The 22,222-nt window shown below is 54.8% G+C and overlaps 2 protein-coding genes across 6 annotated transcripts; both read right to left on the bottom strand.

Annotated features, from left to right (window-relative positions):
- Positions 1-107: 107 nt before the first annotated feature.
- TPD52L2 (TPD52 like 2) lies at positions 108-16,472 on the bottom strand. 5 transcript variants are annotated; one of them, XM_087819245.1, is made up of 8 exons: positions 16,305-16,472; positions 14,227-14,390; positions 13,702-13,847; positions 11,339-11,487; positions 10,329-10,388; positions 6,316-6,417; positions 826-874; positions 108-294 (listed from the first exon to the last, which is right to left on the bottom strand). In XM_087819245.1, exons 2-8 carry the CDS (start codon positions 14,273-14,275, stop codon positions 199-201), a joined length of 651 nt encoding a protein of 216 aa, XP_087675371.1. In that variant the 5' UTR covers positions 14,276-14,390; positions 16,305-16,472; the 3' UTR covers positions 108-198. The 5 variants fall into 5 exon arrangements, with proteins under 5 accessions (XP_087675371.1, XP_087675372.1, XP_087675373.1 ...); XM_087819248.1 differs by lacking the exon at positions 108-294 and adding an exon at positions 302-703; XM_087819246.1 differs by lacking the exon at positions 14,227-14,390.
- A 1,835-nt stretch (positions 16,473-18,307) lies between these two features.
- On the bottom strand, positions 18,308-19,836 carry ABHD16B (abhydrolase domain containing 16B). The gene has a single exon (XM_087819244.1). The coding sequence runs from the start codon at positions 19,718-19,720 to the stop codon at positions 18,308-18,310; it is 1,413 nt and encodes a 470-aa protein (XP_087675370.1). The 5' UTR covers positions 19,721-19,836.
- Positions 19,837-22,222: the final 2,386 nt, after the last annotated feature.

The following is a 22,222-nucleotide window of genomic DNA, read 5'->3' as shown; positions in this document are numbered from 1 at the left end:
TGCCAACTTTAGTGTGAAGCGTCTGTGTACAAGACTGTTCTAAGTCATGCGCGTGCAGCGGCCACGTCTGTGTGACGGCACGACAGTCCCCAAAGCCGCTCGGTGTCCTCCCGCAGCTGCTGCTCCGCTGCACTGTGGCAGTCGTGGTGATGAGGGCGTGCCCGCACTTGCTCCGTGGCCGGCAAAGCTGCTTCAGGCTTAGAAGGGCGCGTGATCAGGCAGGGGCTTGTCGCCACTCCCAGTCGGGGAGGGAAAGCTGTCACTGCCATTCTCTCTGCCACCCACCACCTTAGACTACAGACAGGAAAAGACCAGAAGGAAAAGCCTGAGGCAGAGCCCACAATGCCAGGCAGACCCAGGGCCCCTGATGGTGTTCAATTCTCTATACAAGTTTTCGAGACATAAACACTGCTTAGCAATAAAAAGGAACAAACCACTGACACAGGCAACAGGCTGGACGTATCTCTAGGGAATTCTGCTGAGTGACAAGAGCCAGTCCCCAAAGGCAACACACTGTATGGTTCCATTTATGACTTTTTTGAATTACAAAATTATAGAAGTGGAGAAGACATCAGTGGATGCTGGGGTAGAGCAGGCAGAGGGTGGGCACTGTGAAGGATCTTTGTGGGGAGGACTGCTCTCCACCCTGACAGTGTCCATGCCACATCCTGGTTGTGACACTGCAGTGCTACTTCTGGGGAAACTGTAAAAGGCAGAGCCTCGGTGTTAGCTCCCGTAACTGCACAGGAATCTACGATTAAATAAGTCTACCTAAGTGACAGGTCGCACCCCCCAGCAAGAAAGGGGAATGATCAAGGTAGTCACCTTTATGGTCCCAACTCGGTCTTCCAGTGACTTGAAGGTGGCAGAATTCCTTTAAAAAAGAGAGGGAGCAGAAGTCACTGTTAGGAGCCCACAGCTGTGTTGCCCCCTATTTGAAGGGCCTTAGGACTAGGGTTGTCCTCCGGAAAGATCCCTGAGAGCATCCTGGGGTCTCACTGCAGACGTGACTTGCCAGAAGGAAGGGAGGGGCACCCCCTGCAGAGAACCCAGCCAAGGTCACTCCAGAGGCATCACCAGGTCAGAACCAGGTCAGCCATGCTCGCCAGCCATGGGGAGACCTGCATGCCACCACCTGGTGAGACCCAGACTTGACGTGGGCGAGCTGCAGACCCCTTGCCTGGGAAGTGGGTAGATGCGGGACACATTTCTGCTACACCCTAAATGTGCCGGGGTTAAGAAAAGCTATGTGCTTCACACAAATCTCTCTCAGAATGAAGCCAAAGGAAAACTGAAGCATTCTGGGACAAGAAAATGGTAAAGAGGCAGGAGGAGCAGGCACACAGCCCTGGTCCCACCCAGTACCCTCCTACACAACCAGCTCCCCTCACTGCTCAGAGCCGCCAGACCACCCATCCATCAAGGACTCCCAGCAAGGTCTGTGGCATGCAGCTAGGTTCCTGCAGACCACCCATCCATCAAGGACTCCTAGCAAGGTCTGTGGCATGCAGCTGCTAGTCCTATAACAAGGATGGGACTCCACTGAGAGCCAAGGCTACAACACGGAGCAAGCAGGAGAAAACTGGTCACAAAACAGATAAAAGTCTCCATAAAAGGCTTGGAGACACCTGCAGCCTCTTGGGTGCCAGGTATGTGTGGGAGCCTCTCCGCCCCTCCATAGCTGACCCTGCAGGCAGTCCTGGAAAGTTCCAGTGGAACCCAGTTTGGCGCACTAGTCTCTGAGCCTCATTCCCGTTAGTTCTTTGGCCTAGGAGGGTTCTTTCCTAACCCTTATCCGATAGGAGGAGGCAGGGGCATGTGGGCCTGGTTCAAGGGGTATGGGAAGCTGCCTGCTCCCGCCCAGCTCCTACCCCAGCTCTGGGAGCTTCAGGGCGAAAGCATACATTACCTCATGGCCGGCATACTTATCGAGTGGCGGATGGAGTAGCTGCTGCTTGGAAGCATGGTAAAAGCAGAGAAGGAAGCAAGAGTTAAGGTGAGGATAGACTGGCATTCACGGGCTCATCAGCCTGGATCATGGAGAAACCCAACTTTGCAGCAGGAGTGGCAGGACCCCTCCCCCAGCACAGATGGCACAGATGGAACAGATCAAAGAAGCCTTATAAGGCCCCTCACCAGGAGAAAAACTCGACCCACAGCTCCTCTCCGCCCTCCAAAGCCGTCCCAGAAGTGTGACAATGCTGAGGGAGAGACCTGGGCCTGGGGCTTCAGAAAAGCTTTGAAAGAAATGGCCATGAGATGTCCTCACTTGACTTCCCAGCAAATTAAAGGACTTCTTAGAAAAAGAGAAACAACCAAGTCAAGTAAGTAAAAAGCACTTAAAAAAATCACAGACTGTTCTGAATTTGCGAGCCAGAAGAATGTGTGGCTCTGAGTGCCACTGCTGCCTAGAGAAGCGATGCCCACACCGAGCTGGGCCAGTGCTGTGCTGGTGCAGAGAGAGCTCTCAAGTCAAAGGTGGAAAACTCAACCTGGGGGGACAGTGCTGCTTCTCAGGAGAAAGAAGCAGCGGAAAGCACAAAAGCCCAGGGTCAGCATGACCCTCTCACAAGGACATGGTTCTTTTCAGGAATAAACTCGGGTGGACTTAGATGGACATGTTCCATGGGCTGGCTGGAGCAGGTAAGCAACAGGGCCTAGGTATAGACACGACATTGTTGCAGAGGCGTCGCTGCATTGACCATTTGGCCAGGGACGACCCATAGGGACCACAGCTCGAAAAGCCACCACGCACTCTCATACGCAGTGCTGGCCTTGCTACTGGACAGGGGCCATGTGGGGCAGTTCCTGGCCCCTCACCACCTTCGTCCAGCAAAGCCTCCCACAGGCCTGCAGAGTCCACCCTCTCTGAAGCAGAGAGGCCGTGTACAGGTGTGTCCAGCGTCAGTCTTACCTAAAGGAATGTGAGAATGGACGGGCCCTGACAGGTGGCAGCAGGAGGAGAGAAGAAACGCATGTTAGGAAGGGAGGCCAGTGCCTGCCCAGCCCCTCCACTCCGCTCCAAAAGGCCACCCTCTTGTCCTGACGCACAGCTGGCAGGGCAGGATGTGCGCCCCCACCTCCAATCTTCCTAAGTCCCAACTCCAGAGGCTGCCACTCCCTCCCACATATGACTGCAAACTATGTAGCTGTGGCTCTGCCTTCGTGGCTCTGCCTTCCTCGGTCCAGTCACGTAGGAGGGACCCATGCGTCATATCCATTTGGAGGACGGAGGGAAAAAGCCCCAGAGAAGTGAGCAGTGCAAAGGTGTGAGATATGCCTGGTGGGCTCCACCACCTGGAACCTGAGCCAGCCACACTCGGCTAACACGTTGCACCGCAGACTGCCCTGCATCCTCCACACACACACACAAGCACACACCACAACAGGACTTGAGCACCCTCAGGGCTGAGTCCTTTGGGTTCTGGCTCCATCACCATGGATGACAGAAGCCATCCCAGAAACGAGCATGTGTCCAAGGATGGGGCGCAGGAGGGACACGGCCACCTCCTCCACTACCCACAACACTCTGGAGGCTGCCCCAACATGGAGTTCGTTTTGGAAGTGAAACATGCACAGCTGTACAGCCTGATGTGTCCCTACCATTCAGTGGGCAGTAGGACCTGCTACTCTCTGCGGGGGAAGGGCTAGGGTCAAAGAAGGTGATGGCGTGACCTTTTATCCAAATTCAGTCCCCTCTCCCACCCTCACCTCACACCCCAGTGCACGCAAAAGGCTTTTCAGGCCCTAGCCAGTTTGGCTCAATGGCTAGAGTGTCAGCCCGTGGATTAAAGGGTCCCGGGTTCGACTCCGGCCAAGGGCATGCACGTACCTGGGTTGTAGGCTTGATCGCCGGCCCTGGTTGGGGCATGTGCAGGAGGCAACCAATCAATGTGTCTCTCTCACATTTCTCCCTCCCCCCCCTTCTCACCCCCTGCCACTCTCTCTGAAAAGCAATGGAAAAAATATCCTAAGTTGAGGATTAAAAAAAAAAAACCACGAAAAAAAACAGGCTTCTCAGGCCAGACTAGGGCTGCTCCTACCCAGGCACATTGTGGACTCCAGCATGGGACAGTGGTCCTGAAGGACCTGGCCCCAAACATCTCAAAAGTGGCCAGTTAAGGATTGCCCAGCCCTAAACTCAATGGTGTAAACCTCTCTGAAGCTGACTTTTGTTTAAGAAGTGGTGAATTACCAACCTCAAACTCTAAACCGGGGAAGTTAATGGACCTCAGCATCAACCACCTGAGACCACATGGAGAGACAATGGGACACATCAAGGACCCTGAGAAGTCAGAGTTCACTGCACCACTGGAAGATGGAAGAGTCCCCAGGGTGAGACACACCAGCAAATAGATCCCTCCAGGCACCTTAAATATGATCTGGCTCCTCCCCCTGGCTGGCCCAGGCACACAGAGTTCATGTGCAAACCGCACACATGGCAGGTACAGTGAAGCAGGGCATGTGAACAGAGCAGCCTCACCATCACTGTGACATGAAACCTGCTCACTGCTGGCCATGCCACAAGTTAACAGCCAATCCCAGTTCTCCAAGCAGACAAACAAACGCATCAGTCCTCCCAGAGCAGAAGACATTGCAGAACTGCCCATCAAAGTGGCCCTGTTCCTCAGCACCGGGGCTCCACCCTCCCCACTAGGACATCCTGAACACACTCAGGAGTGAGAACATGAAGAGCACCTCCCCAGTGGCGGATGCACGTAAGTGTGGCACACCCGTTGCTTCCTTTAATGCTGTTACCACGCCAGCATCTGAGGAAAAAACAGGCACAACATGCACACTGCTCACTCGGTGGTGCCAGGGCAGCCTGCTCTGCTTGGCAGGCCCTCACCAGACCACCAGTGGCATGATCAGTCTGTCACCGGGCTTACCACAGCACGGCTCACATGGCCAAAGCAGGCATCCCAGAGTGCAGCAGTGCCGGCGTCCCATCTAATTTCAAACGAGACTCAACACAGGAGCACACCCAGTCAGGTACTGGCAGCAGTGTGAAGCCTGTGGAGGAATGGCCGCAGATCCTCCTTGCTGGCAGTGCACACATGGCCCACATCATGGCCACGGTGGGCAGGGACTGCATTTATAGGGTGCCCCACAGGGACCCTCACTGCTAAGGAAGCAACCAGAGCCCAGTGTGGGAGGGTGCAACCCTCTGGGGCAGGGGAAACACAGACTGCCTTCTGGCTGTTTAGCATCTCCAGAGGCTTCAAATTTTTCAATATAAAGTTGGGGGAGGAATAATTACATCAAACATACAAAAAAAAGGTGAGCAGGGCTCTGGCATAAGTTGTCATCTGTTGGGCTGGGTGGGTCCCAGGGTGGTTAGCATCTGTCTTTGCCTCTGGCTAAGTGGCAACTGCCAGGCCTGAGAGATGGGGAAATGCCTAACCCAAGCAGAATAGAGGTGAGGGGTCAGAGCAGGGTGGACTCCCAATGCCACGCTCAGTAAGCCAAGCCCATGGGTAACACCACTGTGTGATTCTCTCAGGATGGGGTGGGGGCTACAGGGAGGCATTCCTTGAAATGGAGAAGTGAGGGGCCTGGTCTCAAGTGTGGGGCAGGGCCAGAGCACTGGCGATGACCTGCACTCCACACCAGTCACTCACCAATGCACATCTCGTCCTAACAACCCCAGACTGAGGCCCTGCCAAGGGTACAGCTGAGACAGCCAAGCCAGAATCCACATCCTGGCCTCTGGCTCCAAAGCCCAGAGGAGGCCCAGGTGGCAGAGGTCGTGTCCATCAGGTTGAGGGCAGGTGCTGCCGGGAGTCACCAAGTGCCTGAGCCAAGCTGCACTCCCTTGCCCCCAGGCCACCTTTGGTGGCCGTGAGGGTCTGGTCAGTTTTGGAGAGAACATTTGGTGGGGGCCCCTGGCGTGGAACCACACTCTCTGACATGGGCATACCCCCAAGGGAGACACCGAGCTTGTTCTGGACATGTCCTGGCAGATGCTTACTTCCAGGCTGGAGCCATTCTCTCTCCACAGAACTTCAAAGAGCAGCATCCACTCTCACTGACCCCGAGCACCAGAAGTTAGCCAAGGGCACCAGTGACTGCCCTCCCCTGAGCAATATAGAAAAGCAGGCACAACCTGCAAACAAGGGTCCATGAACTGAATGTTGGGGGCTGGCATGGCCACACCTGTGGGTGCTGAGGGGCTGCTGAGGCAAGGGCATCTGAGCCTGTGGCTCGGCGGCCTCCCCACAGAACCTCTAAGGAATCGAAAATCCCAAAAACCTCAGCTGACTGGTCTAGGCCCCAGGGTGGAGGGGCTGGGGCGGGGGGGTGGGGGTGTCTCACCTCATGTCCCCAAGCTTCCTGCTGATGGCAGAGCCCATTGTGGACAGGGCAGCTGAAGTCTTCTGTCCAGCCTGAGAGAGAGTTTCCTGAGTCTTCTTGTAGCTGGGAAAAAGATACACAGTTAAACCAACCAAACACAGGGGCAGCCGCCACCCACAGCCAAGGACAGAGCGCCTGGACAGCACCGAGGAGTGGATCACGAACACTGGCCTAAGCACCATGGAGGAGCCAGATGCCCAAGCTCCAGGTTCCCCGGGGGAAAGAAGCAGCACTGCCAGGTTGTGACCTCCTGGACCACAAAAGCACTGTTTTCTGATCTGATATTCATCTGTTCTCCCACCTCATTCGAAACTTACTTGCCCCACTTTGTATTTGCACAGCGACTCTGACTCTTGGGAAGCAGCACCTGGGGCTGCAGAGGCCCTGGATCTCGGGCAGAAGCTAGAAATGTCCTCTGGGCTCCCTGCTGCTGCCTTCAGGAAGCTTCTTCCTACAATCTCCTGTAAAACAGTCCTTGCAGCCCACTGACACCCGTGACGTGCAGCCCGGGCAGTGCCGGCCTTCTCACACTGAGGGCCCCTTCTGCCCTCCACCTGCTGCACTTTCACTCTGTCCTTTCAGAACCCAGTAACCTACACCTCATGCCACCATTCTCAGTTCTAGGGGGTGGTTCCTGGCTCACAACAAGGACACCACTAGGCAGACCTCAAGAGCGAACACCTGGAGCTACCAGCCCTCTTCCAGCTGCTACCACAAACAAGTCACAGCAGCCTGAACCCAAGAACTCCTTTCTGGACAACCTGGCAATCCTGAGAAAATAATGGCTTCAGATAGCTGAGTTCTCAAGATACCACCCTAAGGGACAGGGTGGAACGGGTCATTGGGGAGAAAAAAGAACATCTGCAATATTTTAAACAAAAAAAACAATAAAAAAATACCACCCTATACTGGCCCTGCTGGCATCACATGGGCACAGGTGAATGCAGGGTCAGACGGCACCAGCAGTGGGTCTTCTGAGCCCTTCCTGCCCATCCGCTGCACACTGCTACCTGTGGGAGGCTCCTGTGAATGCCCACTCCGCTCCTCCCTTGTGAGTGCCCATTGCCCTCCTCCCCTGGGCCAGCTTCCTGAGCACTCAGCCTGCCCACACTGGCTCAGTTTCTGCTGTGACCCTCGAACCTGACAACGTCTTTGTCTAGGGCTGCCACCTACACCACGACCTGTCTCAGGGTCCAGCAAAACTGTGGCAATCAAGGTGAAGAGGCACCTGTGGCAGGTGTAATAGCACATCCCCACAACACAGCCTTCTGAGGAAAGGCACTAGAGTTTCTTTAAGGCCTGAATCGCAGTGCCTGCTAAGCCTACAAACTCAAGGTTCACCTGAAGACGTACTTCCATTTCAGAGGGAGCTAATAAGATTATCTGCAAGAAACACACTTCTATGCACCTGGAGCCACAGGCATTCATGATAAAACACCAAGTGCAAGGGAACTAAGGACACCCAACATCTCCTTACAAACTCAGAACACATCTTTAGGCCCAGTCTTTCCCAAAGTAGCAAGTACAAGAGACCACGTTAACATCCAAGGGTCTGCTGAAGGAAAACAGTCAGAAGCAGAGGATTTAAAGAGTCTTACAGAACCTCTGTGTGTGCCCACACGGTCAAGCTGGGAAAGTGAAGTCCAAGAGAATGAGCGCATGCCATGCGTTCTTGGTGATGAGGAAGGGCGTCCTGTGGGTGACTCCTCGGGCAAGCACCCCACCGGAGACCAACTGGAGACAATTTCCCCACCCTTCACAGCCCTCAGCGTTTCTGGGATATACAAACAGGTGTCACCAGTGACTTCTCCAGGAACCTCCAAACTGAAACAGGTGCAAAGGCCAAGCTCAGACGGTGAAGCTCTTGGCACAGAGCCAGCATCTGTATCCAAGCAAGTTGGCCCCCACCATGCTTGAGTGCCAGTCTATGCCGCCTGGTCAGCACCACTTTGGGGATCACATCTACCTTTTAGGAAACCACAGGTGTAGAGCCCTGAGAAATGCCAGCCTCCTCTGGAGCATCTATCTGTTAGAGGAACCTTCCCGCAGGGGTTGCCCCACCCCCCAATGGAGGTGGGCATGAGGTCTTGGTCTGGACAGCCAAAGGTCTACTCTAAGTCCAGTGAGACCCACATATGGGCTCACATCATAAAGGAGGAGCTGAGAAGAAAGCCACTATGGGCAGGACGGAAGGTCCCCAGCGCTCCATGGGAGCCCTGGTCAGTGGGCTTGGAGAAGGGGCTTTTCCACAAGCAAGGCCTCCCCCACCCTCTTAGGTTGACACTATTTTTAGTTGTGCTTTCCGTCACCTGCAACCAAAGATCTCAATACAGTGACTACACTGAATCAAGTAGTGACTGCGGAATTCACCTGGTGCCCACTCTCAGTACGGCTTTAGCTAAGATCTACCTATAAAATGAATCCAATGAGGTGATCATTTCACTATCAACAAAACATGGCTGCTCTCAAGCACAGCTGTCTAAATCAAAAGGAGCAGCTGGCTGACCGAAGGATCAGTAGCATCTAAATTGCTTCCTTCCAGCACAGTTCCATAACACTAAGCACCAGGGCAGGCCCTCCAGTGCCATACAGCACTGCCAGCTGACCCACAGTTGGGGAGATGGGTTCACCCCCACTGTGTCTGCCCATCAAGACACTCTGCCAGCCATCCTGCAGCGACACCCTGGGGGCACCAACTGGGCACCCCAGTGCTCCTTCAGCCAGAGCCAGCCACCCCATCCCTGGCCATGTGGCCCTCCTCCTGGATGGTCCCTGGAAAAATGCCTCCAGCCTGGAAGCATCACTCTGACAACTTTCCCACTGACAGAATGAGGTGAGACCTCGGGAACAGCCATTGCCTGGCAAAATGTGTGGAAAGGCTGTGCTGCCGGCTACATACTTCCACACCCAGAGCCACAGGCTCCTCTCAGAGGAGTCAAAATTGTAGTGATTTGAAATGGTACATTGGCTGGTTTCACAGAGCACACTGAAGTCTCCGAAGGCTATCTTCAGGTGAAATCTGCATTGTGAGTGGGCTGATGACAGCCACCAAGTTGACCTATCAGTACTGCCTAATACCACCACACTCCTACAACAGCCACTGCCACGACCCGCTGTCTATCACACCACACAAACGGCATAAAACATGAACCACCAGAGTCCCCTGGACACCAGGCTGCAAAGGCTCCACGCACAGCTAGCCAACCTGGGGTCCCAGGCACCTTCAGGATAAGCGGAGTAGCACCTGTTTCCTTTTAGCCCAACATAGAAGGGCTTTCTGTGGGCAACCATAACAGCACTTCCTCCTAAATGAGACAGAAAAATCCCAGAAAACCAGTTTTTATATACTGTCTCACAAGGTTTGAAGAGTTATAATCAGATTGCAGTATAAATGAAGTTCTATTATCTTGTTTAAGGATCTCAGGTAAAACATCAGTCCTTTTCAACCGGAGCTGTGTCTTCTGCACTGTTAGTTCTGTGTGGCTGAGAGCTTGGTCCTCTTAGAACAAAGGGACTCCTTCAGGATCCCATAGGCACGGCCTACATCCCAACTCAAGGAACCCCCTAAGTACTAGTGAAGTTCTGGAGACCCCAGCAGCTGGAGTTAGGTATGCAGGAGAAGGAAGCAGGACCAAAAAAAAAAAAAAAAGGTACTACCTACACTGGTCCAGGTGGCACTCAACCATTTGCCCACTTTGAAAGCCAAGGAGCGTCTATGAGCCAGAGATCCTGCCCGGGCTAGCTCAGTCTCTTCTTTAAGGCATATATACCAGGCAAAGAGAAGTGTTCTGTGCGGCTTGATGGCTGTGTGAGTGTGAAGGATAGTTTCATTTGTGTTTGAGGGGAAAGAACTGTATGAAAAACAGAATAGCCAGGAAACACAACTAGCTCTGTGCCAAGTGCACGCTGCCTGCCTGTCCCTAAAAGATGTGTCAGGAGGCGAGGAGGGAGGTGCTGATGGCAAAGGCACTCACAGGTCCGACTGGGTCATTCTCTCATTCCACTCTCCGAGTTTTTCAGAAGTTTTCACATAGCTAAAAACAAAAAGTCTGTAGTAAATGATTTAGAAAAATTATTTCAACTCAGGTTTCAAACTGCAGGTAAAATTCCAGGGAAAACAGAGGACTGACTGACTGGCAGGAATATGAAATCTTCAGCCTGCCTGAGAACAGGGTCCCAGGCTCCTGCTTAGTGCCTGCTGTGCAGCCCTAGGTGAGGCCAGGTGAGGTGATGGCAGAAAAGACCAGTTCTTTCCTGTCAGGCCAAGGGAGTGCCTGGGTCATTCAATGTAAGATGGCTCTTGGGGAACACTGCTGAGGGGAAGGAAGGGCATAGCCTGTGGCCCCAAAACATTTCCATGACAGTCACCCTTTGAAATTCAGAACCTGTGATTTCCTATGACAGAAACGGGTTTCCCAGATGGTTTATGAAGTGGGACAGGCCTTTGAGACAGCAGGGACACTTCTCACTCCCACCTAGGAGGTTATGTTTCAGAGGAGCTAAGGAGCCGCACTGCCCAAGTTCAGAGAGCTGAGTGACGTCTTGTGCAATGGCCCTGGGTTGTGACCACATCCTAGTCACAAGAAGGACTCATGTCCACTTGAGCAGACACTCAGCTATGGGGACCACAGGAGAGTCAATCTCATCGAGGACCTAATTAGCATTCTCTCAAATTCGGATACAAAACATATTCTTGTCAATTTCCACTTGGACAACGGGCTGCGTCTCCACCCACCTTCTACGGTATGTGTACGCTTTAAGACCTGAGGAGGTTCAGACCCCGAGCTGAATAAATGAGAGCACCGAGTACTGCTGCTACAGCAAGGACGCAAGGCCCGGCTGGCTGCTTCCAAGCAGGCACATTGATCCCGTTCCTGCGAGGAGCCTCGTCCCCAAGAACTTACACCCACTGACAGGGCAGAGGCACCACGCCGTGATCACTCTCTCCAACCACCAGGAGCCCCTGCCGCAGGCAGGTACCTACGCGGTAGAGACCTGTACATCATGCCAGCTCCTGGACAGGTTCTGCTTCAGGCCCTCCAAGGCAGAGAGACCCAGCTTCCTCCTCAGCTCTCCACAGTGCCTCTCCTTGGCTGCCAGGACCTGACGCAGAGTGACAATTTCCTCTTCCACCTGCATAAGCACACAGTGGACATGATTACCTACACTATCGCAGGAAGTGACTGACATCCTTATACAATGCAATGAGGGGTTTCTCAATTATGTAAAAACTGTCCACTTACAGAAGCATAACTCATCTCAGAAATAGCATCTATAGCAGACATCTGTTTTTATCTGGTACCAGCCCCCCAACTTATTCTGCAGAACTGTCTCGCGCCCCCCCGCCCCCCAAGCCAAGTGGTTCTGCTAGGGCTACCAATCACCATGCCTACCCATTGACAACTAAGCAAGGCCTGCCAGAGCTCTGCCCTGGGACTGGGCATAGGAGTGAGAGGAGGGAGGCCCCCTTTCCTCTGGGCCCTGGACCTGGGTAACAGAAGATGGAGTGTCTGGCAGCCAGCCCCATCTCCACTGGGGAGGAATTCCATATGCAGTAGGAAGGAAGCAGAGCTGACAAACAGATGAATGGCCAGAGAGCCAAGTGACAGAGAAACAGCCCTCATGACATCTGTGTTCCTGAGGTCAGCTCCAGGCCTTGGCAAAAGCCAGTTACACATGCCAAAAGTAAATTTGCTTTTGTGTTTAAGGTAGCTTGAGTAACAGAGAGAACCCTGAACCTCCTCAAGTCTTAAAGTGTTGGCCCAGGGACTAAAGGATCCTGGGTTCAATTTCGGCCAAGGGTATGTACCTCAGTTGCAGGCTCGATCCCCAGCCCCGGTTGGGTGCACGCAGGAGGCAACCAATTGATGTCTTTCTCACACTGATGTTTCTCCCCTCCCCACTCCACTCTCTCTAAAAAGCAATGGAAAAAAATATCCCCAGGTGAGGATTTAAAAATCACCACAGTGACCTTAGAAGGGAGCATGCATTAAAGTCTTACTATTTTAGAGTTTTCAGTATTTCCAGCTCCCATGTGAACAGCTATTCTGAAAATGCCCCTTTCTTTAAAAAAATGCTTGTTTTGATTAAGGCACTAAAAACAGCTTAGAGCCCTGTATATCCCTAGATTCTGCTTTAGAAAACAGTTGAAACAAGAAATAATTTAAAAACACAGTATCACCCTGCAGTATGGCTCAGTGGTTGACCATCAACCTATGATCCAGAAGACTGTGGTTTGATTCCCCGTCAGGGCATATGCCTGGGTTGTGGGCTATCGCAGGGGCGTGCAGGAGGCAGCCAATCAGTGACTCTCATCGTTGATGTTTCTGTCTCTTTCTCCCCCTCTCCTTTCCTCTCTTTGAAATCAATAAAAATAAATAAAAACACAGCATTATCTAAGGCCAAACTATTACCAGTTGCTCAAGCAATTACAACCAGTGACCAAAATGCTCCACTCCTGGTATAATGACTGACAGGGGCATGTGGTCAAGTTGTCCTGGGAACGTGCAAGTTGAAACTTTTAAGTAACACAAAAGCGGTTCCACTTTGCAATTCAACTCTGAAAAAGACCTGGTGGTTTTAGTCTCAATGCCACCATATCTTAAGTAAAAGGGAAAGCATACATGTCCTTGGACTTCTGCTTTTCTCTTAACAGCTATTCAATTCAGAAACAGCCACATGCTTTCTGGATCTAAAACCTGGTCCTGGAGCTGAGGTTTGTCTGCACAACTAGCTCTGTTTAGACCTAGGACTGGATCCAGGATATAGTAAGATGGGGCCTGTCTCTGGAGACCCAGCAGAGGCCTGTGACAAGCAGGGCTTCGGCCTCTGCCTGACTGGACACTACTGTCAGATATTAACAAGTTCTTTCCCCAGACTCTGGAATCTCAGCTGAGTCACTATCAGACTCTGCATCACATGGTAAAAATACTCTTGGCAGTTGGTTTGAATAAAAATTAAACTTGGAGGCGTTTGTTCTTAACTCTTACTTCCTGTTAAGGGATCCTCACTTTAAAAAGATCACAAGCAGCACTTTTCACGAAAGAAGTATTTCTGGAAGACAAATTATGATCCAGGAGTGATAAGGTTTGTGGGGTCTTGAAAATATCAGGTGTTAACTCCAAAGAGGAATTCCCAGTGGATGGTGTGCTCAGAGCAGCTGTCCCTGTGTGGACACTCTCCCTCTGTAGCACCCAGGAGGAGCCGGGCACATACAAAGCCAGGGCTGCAAAGAGCAGTTTCTTTGGGGCCTTGGGGATGACATCCAACTTCTCCAGAGCACAGCCAGCACTCTGGCCCTCACTAGCTTGAGAGAACCTCGACTCATGGCCAGCCAAGACACAGCACCTTTGCGAGCTCAGCCCTGAGCTCCTCCTCCTCAGCTTCCGTCAGACCCTCCACAGCAGGGGTCTGGGCAGCCACTGCTGTGTCAACAGGGACATCCGTCATGGAGTCGGACAGCAGGCCTTTGTTAGGAGAATTCAGGCTGATATCTGCCAGAGACAAAATGAGGCCAGAAAGTGTCAAGTAAGAAGTTATGGAGAAGTACATGGGGTAGAGAAGAGTGAAAGGACAGGTGGCAGGGGAGGAGGGTGGAGACTAACAATCCCTCTTCTCTGAAAGGTTCTGTGAAGATGGTTTGGGCCATCAGACTGAGGGCAGCCACACCACAGACCACCCAAGATGCTGCTTCAGGGCCTAGAAATGCTGGTGCAAGGCAGCCATACCCTATCTCTGGTTCCCTGTGAGAATGCTATGTTCTGAGACAGAAAAACTTTGCTAAAAAGCAGCAAATCTAACAGACTTGCCATTTTTAGAGCAAAGGAACATAATACGGCTGTAAACACAAGCACCACTTTCCAAGCAACTGACCTGCCAGAGCCCATGCTACAATTACAAGCAAGGAGCACATGCTAATCATCCAGCCCCTACAGGGAGTCGGCAGCACAAAAATCCCCTTCCGTCCATCAGCAAGGACTCGCAACCTGTTTTCACACTCCTCTGCTACACCAAGACTGGGTTCAATTCGGCAGTCACTGAAAATTTACAAGACATCACATAAGGAAAAGATATCTGCACTTCAGTTCTTTTCTACTCTGATCACATGACTGTCAGGTAATGCTTTTATACGATCAGCACTAAAAACATCTTCCCTTTAATCAGCACACTGTGAAGAAACAGCCTTTGTTTGGTGTCTGGCACCTTTAAAAGTAAATGAAATAAAAAGCATAAGGTTAGAGGGAAGTAAATGCATCTTGAACTGCAGACATGTCTGTCTAACACAGAAATCGAAGTTTGCTAAAAATAGATGGAATGTACTTAAAACCAAAGGTGCTCTACTTAGCAGTCCTGTTCCCTTCACATGCCCCACCCACACAGCTCCAGCTGGGCACTTCCTTGGTGCTCAATAGATGTTTACAAAATGGCCCTACCCAGTTCTGCTCTGGGGTTAGAGCACCAGCCCTCAGCCGGAAGGGTCTCTGGTTTGATTCCAGTCAAGGAAACACACATACCTCAGTTGCAGGCTCGATCCCCAGCCCTGGCTGGGGCACGTGTAAAAGGCAACCAACTGCCTTCTCTCTCCCTTCTGCTCTCTCTGAAAAGCAATGGAAAAAATATCCTCCCCTGGGTGAGAATTAAGGAAAAGCCCCAAAACATAACCTTTTTTAAATCATTTTGATTCTGATTTTTAACTTGGGTCAACCGACATAACTTTACTTCACCATCTGTATCCACTATGTTGAACCTACTTAAATTCAGGAAATGCCTTAAAATCTCTACAATTTTTCTCTTTTATTTTAAAAAAATAAATGAAGGCCCTTGGACAGTTTCTGGCTATAAAGCTAAAACTGGGTCTCATGGAAGTCACTCCCAGGCAGAAACAGTACTCAACAAATGTGCCAGCACAGAGAATAAGCATGGGGCTGGTCCTTCACCCTGGGAGAGCTCCTGATCTCTAAGCCTGTGTAACCACCTGCAGATGGGAGCAATACAAGGACCAATCTCAAAGGGCTGTTCTGAAAATAGAAAAAGATCATTTGAGAAGTAGGCTTTGTACGGTGTTTTGCACACAGTAGGTGCTCTGTGAATGTTCTCTGTTATTCTCATGATCAGAATCCAGTGCTGGTGATGCTAAACTAATTAGAGATGCAAGCCAAAGAGTGAAAGGCCTCCAGAGGGTATCAAAGTCTCTCCACCGCGGGGGCTTTTGAGGTTCAACTATTTTGTAAATAGACATCAAGAGTAGGGAAACCTACAGAATAGTATCAGAACGCAGGAGTTCTAATGTTTAATTAATATGCTGATATGGTCAAACTGTAGAAGAGCACCCTGCAAATTATCCAGTGTAGTTATGTCAACATAGAAATCTACCATCCCCTCTCTAAAGCCTTATAAGGGGTGGCAGACTTATCGCCTTCTCAAGATTTTAATCTCCTGAGACCTCCCCACACCCCCACCCGCCATCTCAAACTGGTCTGGGGCGTGTCTGTCAACAGGCCAGGTACGCTGGGTGTGCCCCTGACTCACTGCACTCCCCTCCCCCACCAGACCAGCTCTTAGTAGGCTGGGCTCTGAGCAGCGTCGCCACCCCAGGGGCGCCGCGCACAACACCTCGGCCCAGGTCCCCATCGAGTGTCTCCGAGGGCCCTGCGCAGAGACAGTGGAGCGACCCGGCCAGCGCCGGGCGGGGGCATAATGGGAGCTGCCTGGAGAGAGGAAATCCAAAAGTCTGGGGACCAGGGGAGGGTGCCTGGGACCCCGTCCTCGCGGCGGTCCACGATGGGAGCGGAAGACGCACGCCGCGACCCTCGGGAGCATCGTGGTCCGGCGCCTGGGGGCCGCGGGACAGGCGGAGGAGGAGAGCACCGAGTTCCACGCGCGACCCGGGGAGGGGCGGAGCGTGGGCCAGTCGGACCCGGAGGCGGCGGAGGCGCCAGGCCAGCAGCTACCTTGGCCAGCAGAGTCCATGTTCAGGCGGCGGCCCGGCCGCAGCTAGAGTCGAGATCGGGTAGCGGGTGTACGAGCCGAGCGGGCCGCGCTGGGAGTCGCTCGCCGCGCACACAGCAGCCAGCGGAACCGCCTCCGCCGCCGTGGCATTACCTAATCAGCGATGCGACGGCCCACTTCCGCTTTGAGACGTGCTCCGCCTTCTTCCCCCCCCACGAGCGATGTCCAATAAGGACGTTGGTTTGTCCAATCCCGGTCCATCTACTCCAATATGATTGGCTAAGGCTGCGGAAGAAGCCCGAAAGGGAGGCAGGGTTCAAAGGAAATCCCTCCCAGATCGGATCCACCAGCGAGACGCAAAGGTAGAACGGTCCGGAGGAGCCCGGGGAAGGTGGGAAGTGGGAGGACTGGCCAAGATGGCGCCACGGAAACCCTTCCCCCTCCCCGCGGCCCCTGGGAGGCCTCGAGGGTGCTTCTCGCCGCCTGCGTCGCCGGAGCTCGTACATCTTGACGGATCAGGCTCAGACAGCTTGCGATCCCTCCGAGGCCTGACCCCCTGACTTTGGGGTTAGCCTCTCCCCTAAGTCCGTGTTCTTTCTTTTTTAGTACACCTATTTAGGGGATTTTTTATTTTTTGGTATGGGGGTTGCGCAGAAAAAGGCGTGTCCATGCTCTATCCTCCTGCCCTTCAGACACCGCCGCCCTCATCAGGCTGGGGGCGACGCGGTGCCCGCCGCGCAGCCGACGGGCCGGGCGCGCCCCGGCCCCGCCGCCCCCGCCCCCGCCAGGGGCGCCCTCCCGCTTCACGGAGAGTGAGCCGCGGTTAGAGGAACCGCCAAGGTCGTTCAGCTAGTCGGGGGGCTTCCAGCGGAGTCTGACTTGCCTAACTTCTCAAACCAGAGGTGTGTGACCGGTAGGCAGCCAATCCTGCAAAGACAAGTCCCGTAACCTCCCTTCTCTAAGTGCCCCTGGAAGCAAATCCTCTCGGGATTCAAGCCTTCAGGATCTGACTGGGGGAGCTCGGCCTGGCCACTCTGCCCCAGGCTTGGACGCCGCTTCCTCCACCCAACTCTTCCAGACTCAGCTCAAAGCTCAGGCCCAAGGGGTCTTCCTGGCACCTTAGATCACCTATGTACCTACTTCTGCCTGTACTTTCCCGGGCGCATCATGGCCGTGTCCTTCTCTGGTGCCATCAGTTATATGTTTGCCCCACTTGACTTTCACTTTTTCCAGAGTTTCTTGCTCTACCCACCCTGGCCAGCCTGTGCCCAGAGGCTGGGGACAGCCAGCAGTCCCTGCTTCACACAGTTTAGAGCAGACAGTAAGAAAGTGACTGCATCACAGAAAATGGTGAGCAGAGGGCTTCTCTCTCATTCTGTATTGCATCCCTGAGCTAGGAACAAGTCCCAGCCCAGGCCTGGCTCAGGGGTGAGCGGTTGGTGCAGGTGAGCCTGTAGCCCTACAGGGACATGCCATGTGGTGTGTACCTGTGACTTTGAGCCTGTGGTCCCACTGAACCCCTCTTGTAGCAGCAGCCAGGAGTGAAGGTGGGGAGAGGACCCTACAAGCAGCAGCATCACGGTCCAGGAAGGTCCCGCTGCTAAGACCTGCTTTATAGACGCCAATATCCTTTCACAGGTAAGGGTGACTGTACAGACTCTTCAACACTCATCTTTCCCAGAGCCATCCTGTCACCCAGGCTGGGTAAACAGCACCTCCTTGGGCCCCACAGCCCATGTTCCCACCATCTTTCTGAGGTGTTCAAAGCACCCATCACACAAGTTAATCTTTGCATTCCCTTTAGGAGCTGGGAGCAGACTGGGACATCCACAAGTGTTTGAGGGAGGAAGAGAAAGGGAGTGGGGAACGCCCTACTCTCTCGCAGACACTAGGCTGGGATCCCCAGGGCAGGCCAGCTTTACTGGATGGGGTGCGGGGAGGGGAGCGGCCCTGAGGCCCTTGAGGTGAGCAAAAGCACAAAGACCGGTTGCTGCGGAGCCTCTGGCTACAGCCTCCAGGGCAACTGGAAGTCCTCGGGTTCTAGCGGACTGCAATGAGTCGCCTCCACGTTCTTGAGGTGTTTGCGCGCCAGGAAGAGCGCGAGCTGCCGGCGCCGCCGAGGGCTCAGGCCCTGACCCACCTGCCACGGGAAGGCAAGCCCATGGGGCCCCCAGGCCTCCCCGTCCTCCTGCGTGTCCTCGCAGCGCGAGCAGTAGGAGCGCAGCAGCGCCAGGCACCAGTCGTCGTCCACGCGGTAGCGCGCATAGAAAGCTGCCTCCTGTGCCAGGCTGCCCGCGCGCAGCCAGCGGGTCACGATGGCAAGGCCCTCCCGTGCCATCACAGCCGGGTAGCGGTGCTGCAACAGGCGCAGGAGCAGCTCGTTACCGCGGTTGCCCTCCACGTCGCCGGACGGCAGGGGGCGCAGGTGGCCCGAGGTGCTGACCACGTCGTCCAGCGTGCGCCGGAGCAGCAGCACCGGCCCGGGGTAGCTGCACAGCTGTTCCGCGACATTGAGGTTGAAGTGTTCGCGCACGGTGCGCACCACCAGGCCCTTCCAACTCTGGGGCATGACCTTCAGGGCCAGAGGCACGAGGTCGTCGAAGGTGGCATCGAGCACCAGCGCACCCAGCTCCGGGTAGGTCATGGTGGCCCAGGTGGCTGTGAAGCCGCCAATGGACCAGCCATAGATCACCACGTGCGCCGGCGGGAAGTGCAGGCGGTGCAGAGCGTACTTGACCACCACATCCATGGCGTTGGCATCGTGCTGAGGGAACGGTTCGCCGGTGCTGCCCCCAAAGCCCGGGTGGTTCCAGCCCAGGACCGAGTAGCCGGCTTCCAGCGGTGCCGACAGGCAGCCCATCTCATAGAAGCCGGCGTTGCCTTCGCAGCAGATGACCAGGCGCAGGCCGCGGCCCTGGCTGCCCGGGTGCTGGCGGCGATCCATGAACATGGTGTCGATCTCGTTGCCATCACGGGCCACCAGCTTGGCCCGCCGGCCGTGGTAGCGCTCCACGAGGCGCTCCTGGCCCTGCTGCAGCAGCGGCAGCAGCGCTCGGGTCATCAGGAACATGGAGCCGGGGTACACGAGCCAGCGGCCCAGCGAGTGCGCCAGGGCGTAGCTGGCCAGCTGGCCGGGCAGCTCGCGGAGCTGCTGCAGGAGGCACTGCACCTGGCCTCGCGGCCCGTGCAGCGGCCGCCCGGGCGCGTCCCCGCCCAGCGCCGCATCCTGCAGCAGCCACACGCCGGCCGCCGCCGCGGTGCACGTCAGCGCGCGCCGGCCGCTGCCCCCCGCGCCCGCGGCCGCCGCGTCATCCCAGCGGAAGTCCACCGGCCAGCCGCGGAAGTTGTAGGTGTAGTTGGCAGTCAGGTAGACCTTGAACACGTGCAGCAGCGCCTTCACGAAGCAGACGACGCACATGGGCGTGAGGCCGCCGCGCTCCGCAGCCCTGCGCGCAGCGCCCGGCTGCACAGGTGAGCTCCGCTGGGGCTGTCTTGGGGAGGCCCGCTTCAGGGCTTGGTCTTAGCGGCCTTTATTACCTGGGCCTTTCAGGGCCCAGGGGCCGTGGCATCTTCACCAGCTGGCTTTGTGAGTCACTGTTGCTGGGGGGAGGGGTTACACCCTGTGATGGGCTCACAAAGGGTTCCCAGGTGTGGGGGGGCCACAAGTTCTGCCCCACCCCTGGGACACAAGCCTTAGGACCCTGAGGTGGCCAGACCCTTCCTATGCCCTTTTTGCCTGTATCTCCCCTGTTCCTGCTTCATCCACCCACACCTTGAGCAGCATCCACTCCTCCTCCTTAAACTGAAGGTGGACAGAGAGGCAGGAAATCCCCACCTCTGGAGGTACCCACACTGGCGGTAAAGGGAGCCAGGGCAGGCCTAAGCAACTGTGGGGTCAGGCTGTGTGAGCGTTTGCAAAGACAAAGTAGTCTCCTGGAAAAGCTGGGGTGTCATGGTTCCCTGCCCAGGCCTGTGCTAGGTGCCCCCAGCCTCCCAGTGCACTGAGCAGCCCAGGAAACCCGACACTGCTGGCTGGTGGGGCTCTGCTGGGGCAGGGAGGCAGCCTGTGCTCATGGTTTGCGGCCCCCACCCCTCCACACGTTCCTTCTCAGGAAAGGGGACGAATTCAGTCTGGAAATCCCCGCCGGTTCTGGATCCTCTTTCCACTGGCGCCAGCACAGCCGGTGACCTTCTCCAGGTGGGCCCTTCCTGGCCAGTGTTCCTCATTTTCAGCCCCTGGTTGAGCCCTCCTCCGCCTCAAACCACCCCACAAGCTGCATCTTCCTCTTTTCTAGAAGGCTCTGGCGGGTTCCCCCTTTTCTCTACCAGAGGGGGCCAGCCCACCTGAGGGCAAAGGTGGCAGAGTTAGAGGCTACGGGGGGGGGGGGGGTCACTCATTCAACAGTTGTCTGGACCTGAAACAGGAATTTGGCAAAGCCAGCTAGACCCTTGCAGCCCAAGAGCCAGGCCTCCCTCAGAGTCCCCAGCCTTTTGGGGATGGGGTTCCAGGACTAGCAACTCTCTGCTTCCCTGTGTGTCTGGGTCCTGGGCACTGCTGGCCCAATCAGCCTCCACCAGGTTTGGGAAGCAGAGCTGAGAACATTGCTGCCATTAGGGTTTGGGGGCAGGAGAGGTCAATGGGGAAGGTCAGTGGGTCGGGAGGGTTGACTATCCCCCAGGGTTTCAGGATAAAATACAGAATAGCCAGTTAAATTTGAATGTCAGAAAAAGAACAACTCCTTTTTCAGTTTAAGTATGTCTTAAATATTGCATGGAACATACTGGATATCCTGTTAGTAGGTTTGTTGATTTTTGCTAAATCTGGCAACTCTACCCCTGCACCCCTCCCCTCAGCTGGCTGAGATCCAGATTTCCAGTTCTTTATCCAGATTGGGCTGCTCTGCTCATTGGTCAGGTCCTGAGGACCCAGAGGGTATCTCAGAGTCCATGGGTGCACCTGGGTAAGGGCTGTGTCCCCAATGTTCCTCTGCCCAGCAACTATCTCACCTCTTCACTGGGTCCTGAAGGGCAGTGGGAGTACTGCCCCAAGAGGGAGCCCCCAGGGTACCACACCTGGGGTCCAGGGATGGGTGGAGGTGCCCGTGGGGATTGGTGGTCCTCTTCCTGTTAAATACCCACCCTGGCCCTGTGGTTAGGGGCGGAGATGGAAGCGGGGGGGGGGGGGCAGGGGCATTTACTCTCCCAGGAACCTCTTTCATAAACTCAGGTGCCAGGGGAGGCACAGTGCAGACCCAGGCTCATTTGTGAGATCAGAGGAGTGACCCCAACAGAGCAGAGGGGCTCATTGTGTCCTCAGCCTGAATTCAGGCATATACAGCAGATGCAGTGGGGGTGTCCTGGAGGATTGTCCACACAGTACGTGGGACACACCACATTTTGTTCGGATTCCCCAGGAGTCTTGTCCTGGGGCAGTCTCCCAGCTGGCTTTCCTTTAGCCAGGCTCACCTGTCTTTGGCTCCCCTGGAAGAGCAGGACTGGAGGGGGAGGGATAGATTCTAAGGGGCAGAGGTCAGCAGGCTAGAACTGCTGGCCCCCTGGGGCCCTTTCCCTGTGTCTGGCCTGGCCCCTGACCTGCCCCCCCAGCCCTACCCTGAACTCATGGGAGCCTGTGTGCCCCAGAACCACCAGCTCTGTTAAGACAGGAAAGCATGTGACAGGAAGGGAGCCCTCCTCCCACTGTCCCCTCCAGGAGAGCCCCCAGACTGGACCCGCTGCAGTGACCTCTTTTGCCCCCCCATCTGCTTCCGGAAGGTAGGGGTATATCCCTGATTGTCAGTTCTCAGTTCCAGGAGCCCCCCCCCCCCCCCCAGTGTCTGCAGGCAGACATCTAAGTATGCACCCCACCCCCACAGAGCCTGCTGATCTCCAAGACCTCTGGCCTCCCCACAGGCTCCCACCC

The sequence above is a fragment of the Miniopterus natalensis genome, chromosome 7, assembly GCF_054644295.1.
Source record: "Miniopterus natalensis isolate mMinNat1 chromosome 7, mMinNat1.hap1, whole genome shotgun sequence".
In the NCBI taxonomy this organism is placed as follows: domain Eukaryota; kingdom Metazoa; phylum Chordata; class Mammalia; order Chiroptera; family Miniopteridae; genus Miniopterus; species Miniopterus natalensis.
Note: the sequence above shows the minus strand (reverse complement) of the source record. Positions and strands in the feature narration are given on the sequence as shown.

Bases quoted from the DNA above. Each gene is read 5' to 3' on its own strand.
- ABHD16B (XM_087819244.1), bottom strand. From the start codon at position 19,720: ATGTGCGTCGTCTGCTTCGTGAAGGCGCTGCTGCACGTGTTCAAGGTC.
- TPD52L2 (XM_087819245.1), bottom strand. From the start codon at position 14,275: ATGATTAGCATGTGCTCCTTGCTTGTAATTGTAGCATGGGCTCTGGCA. The intron at 11,488-13,701 runs GTGCTGTGTCTT...GTGCTTATGCAG, and splicing joins TCAGGGCTGAGCTCGCAAAG to GTGGAAGAGGAAATTGTCAC. The intron at 10,389-11,338 runs GTAGGTACCTGC...TTTTGTTTTTAG, and splicing joins GATGTACAGGTCTCTACCGC to CTATGTGAAAACTTCTGAAA.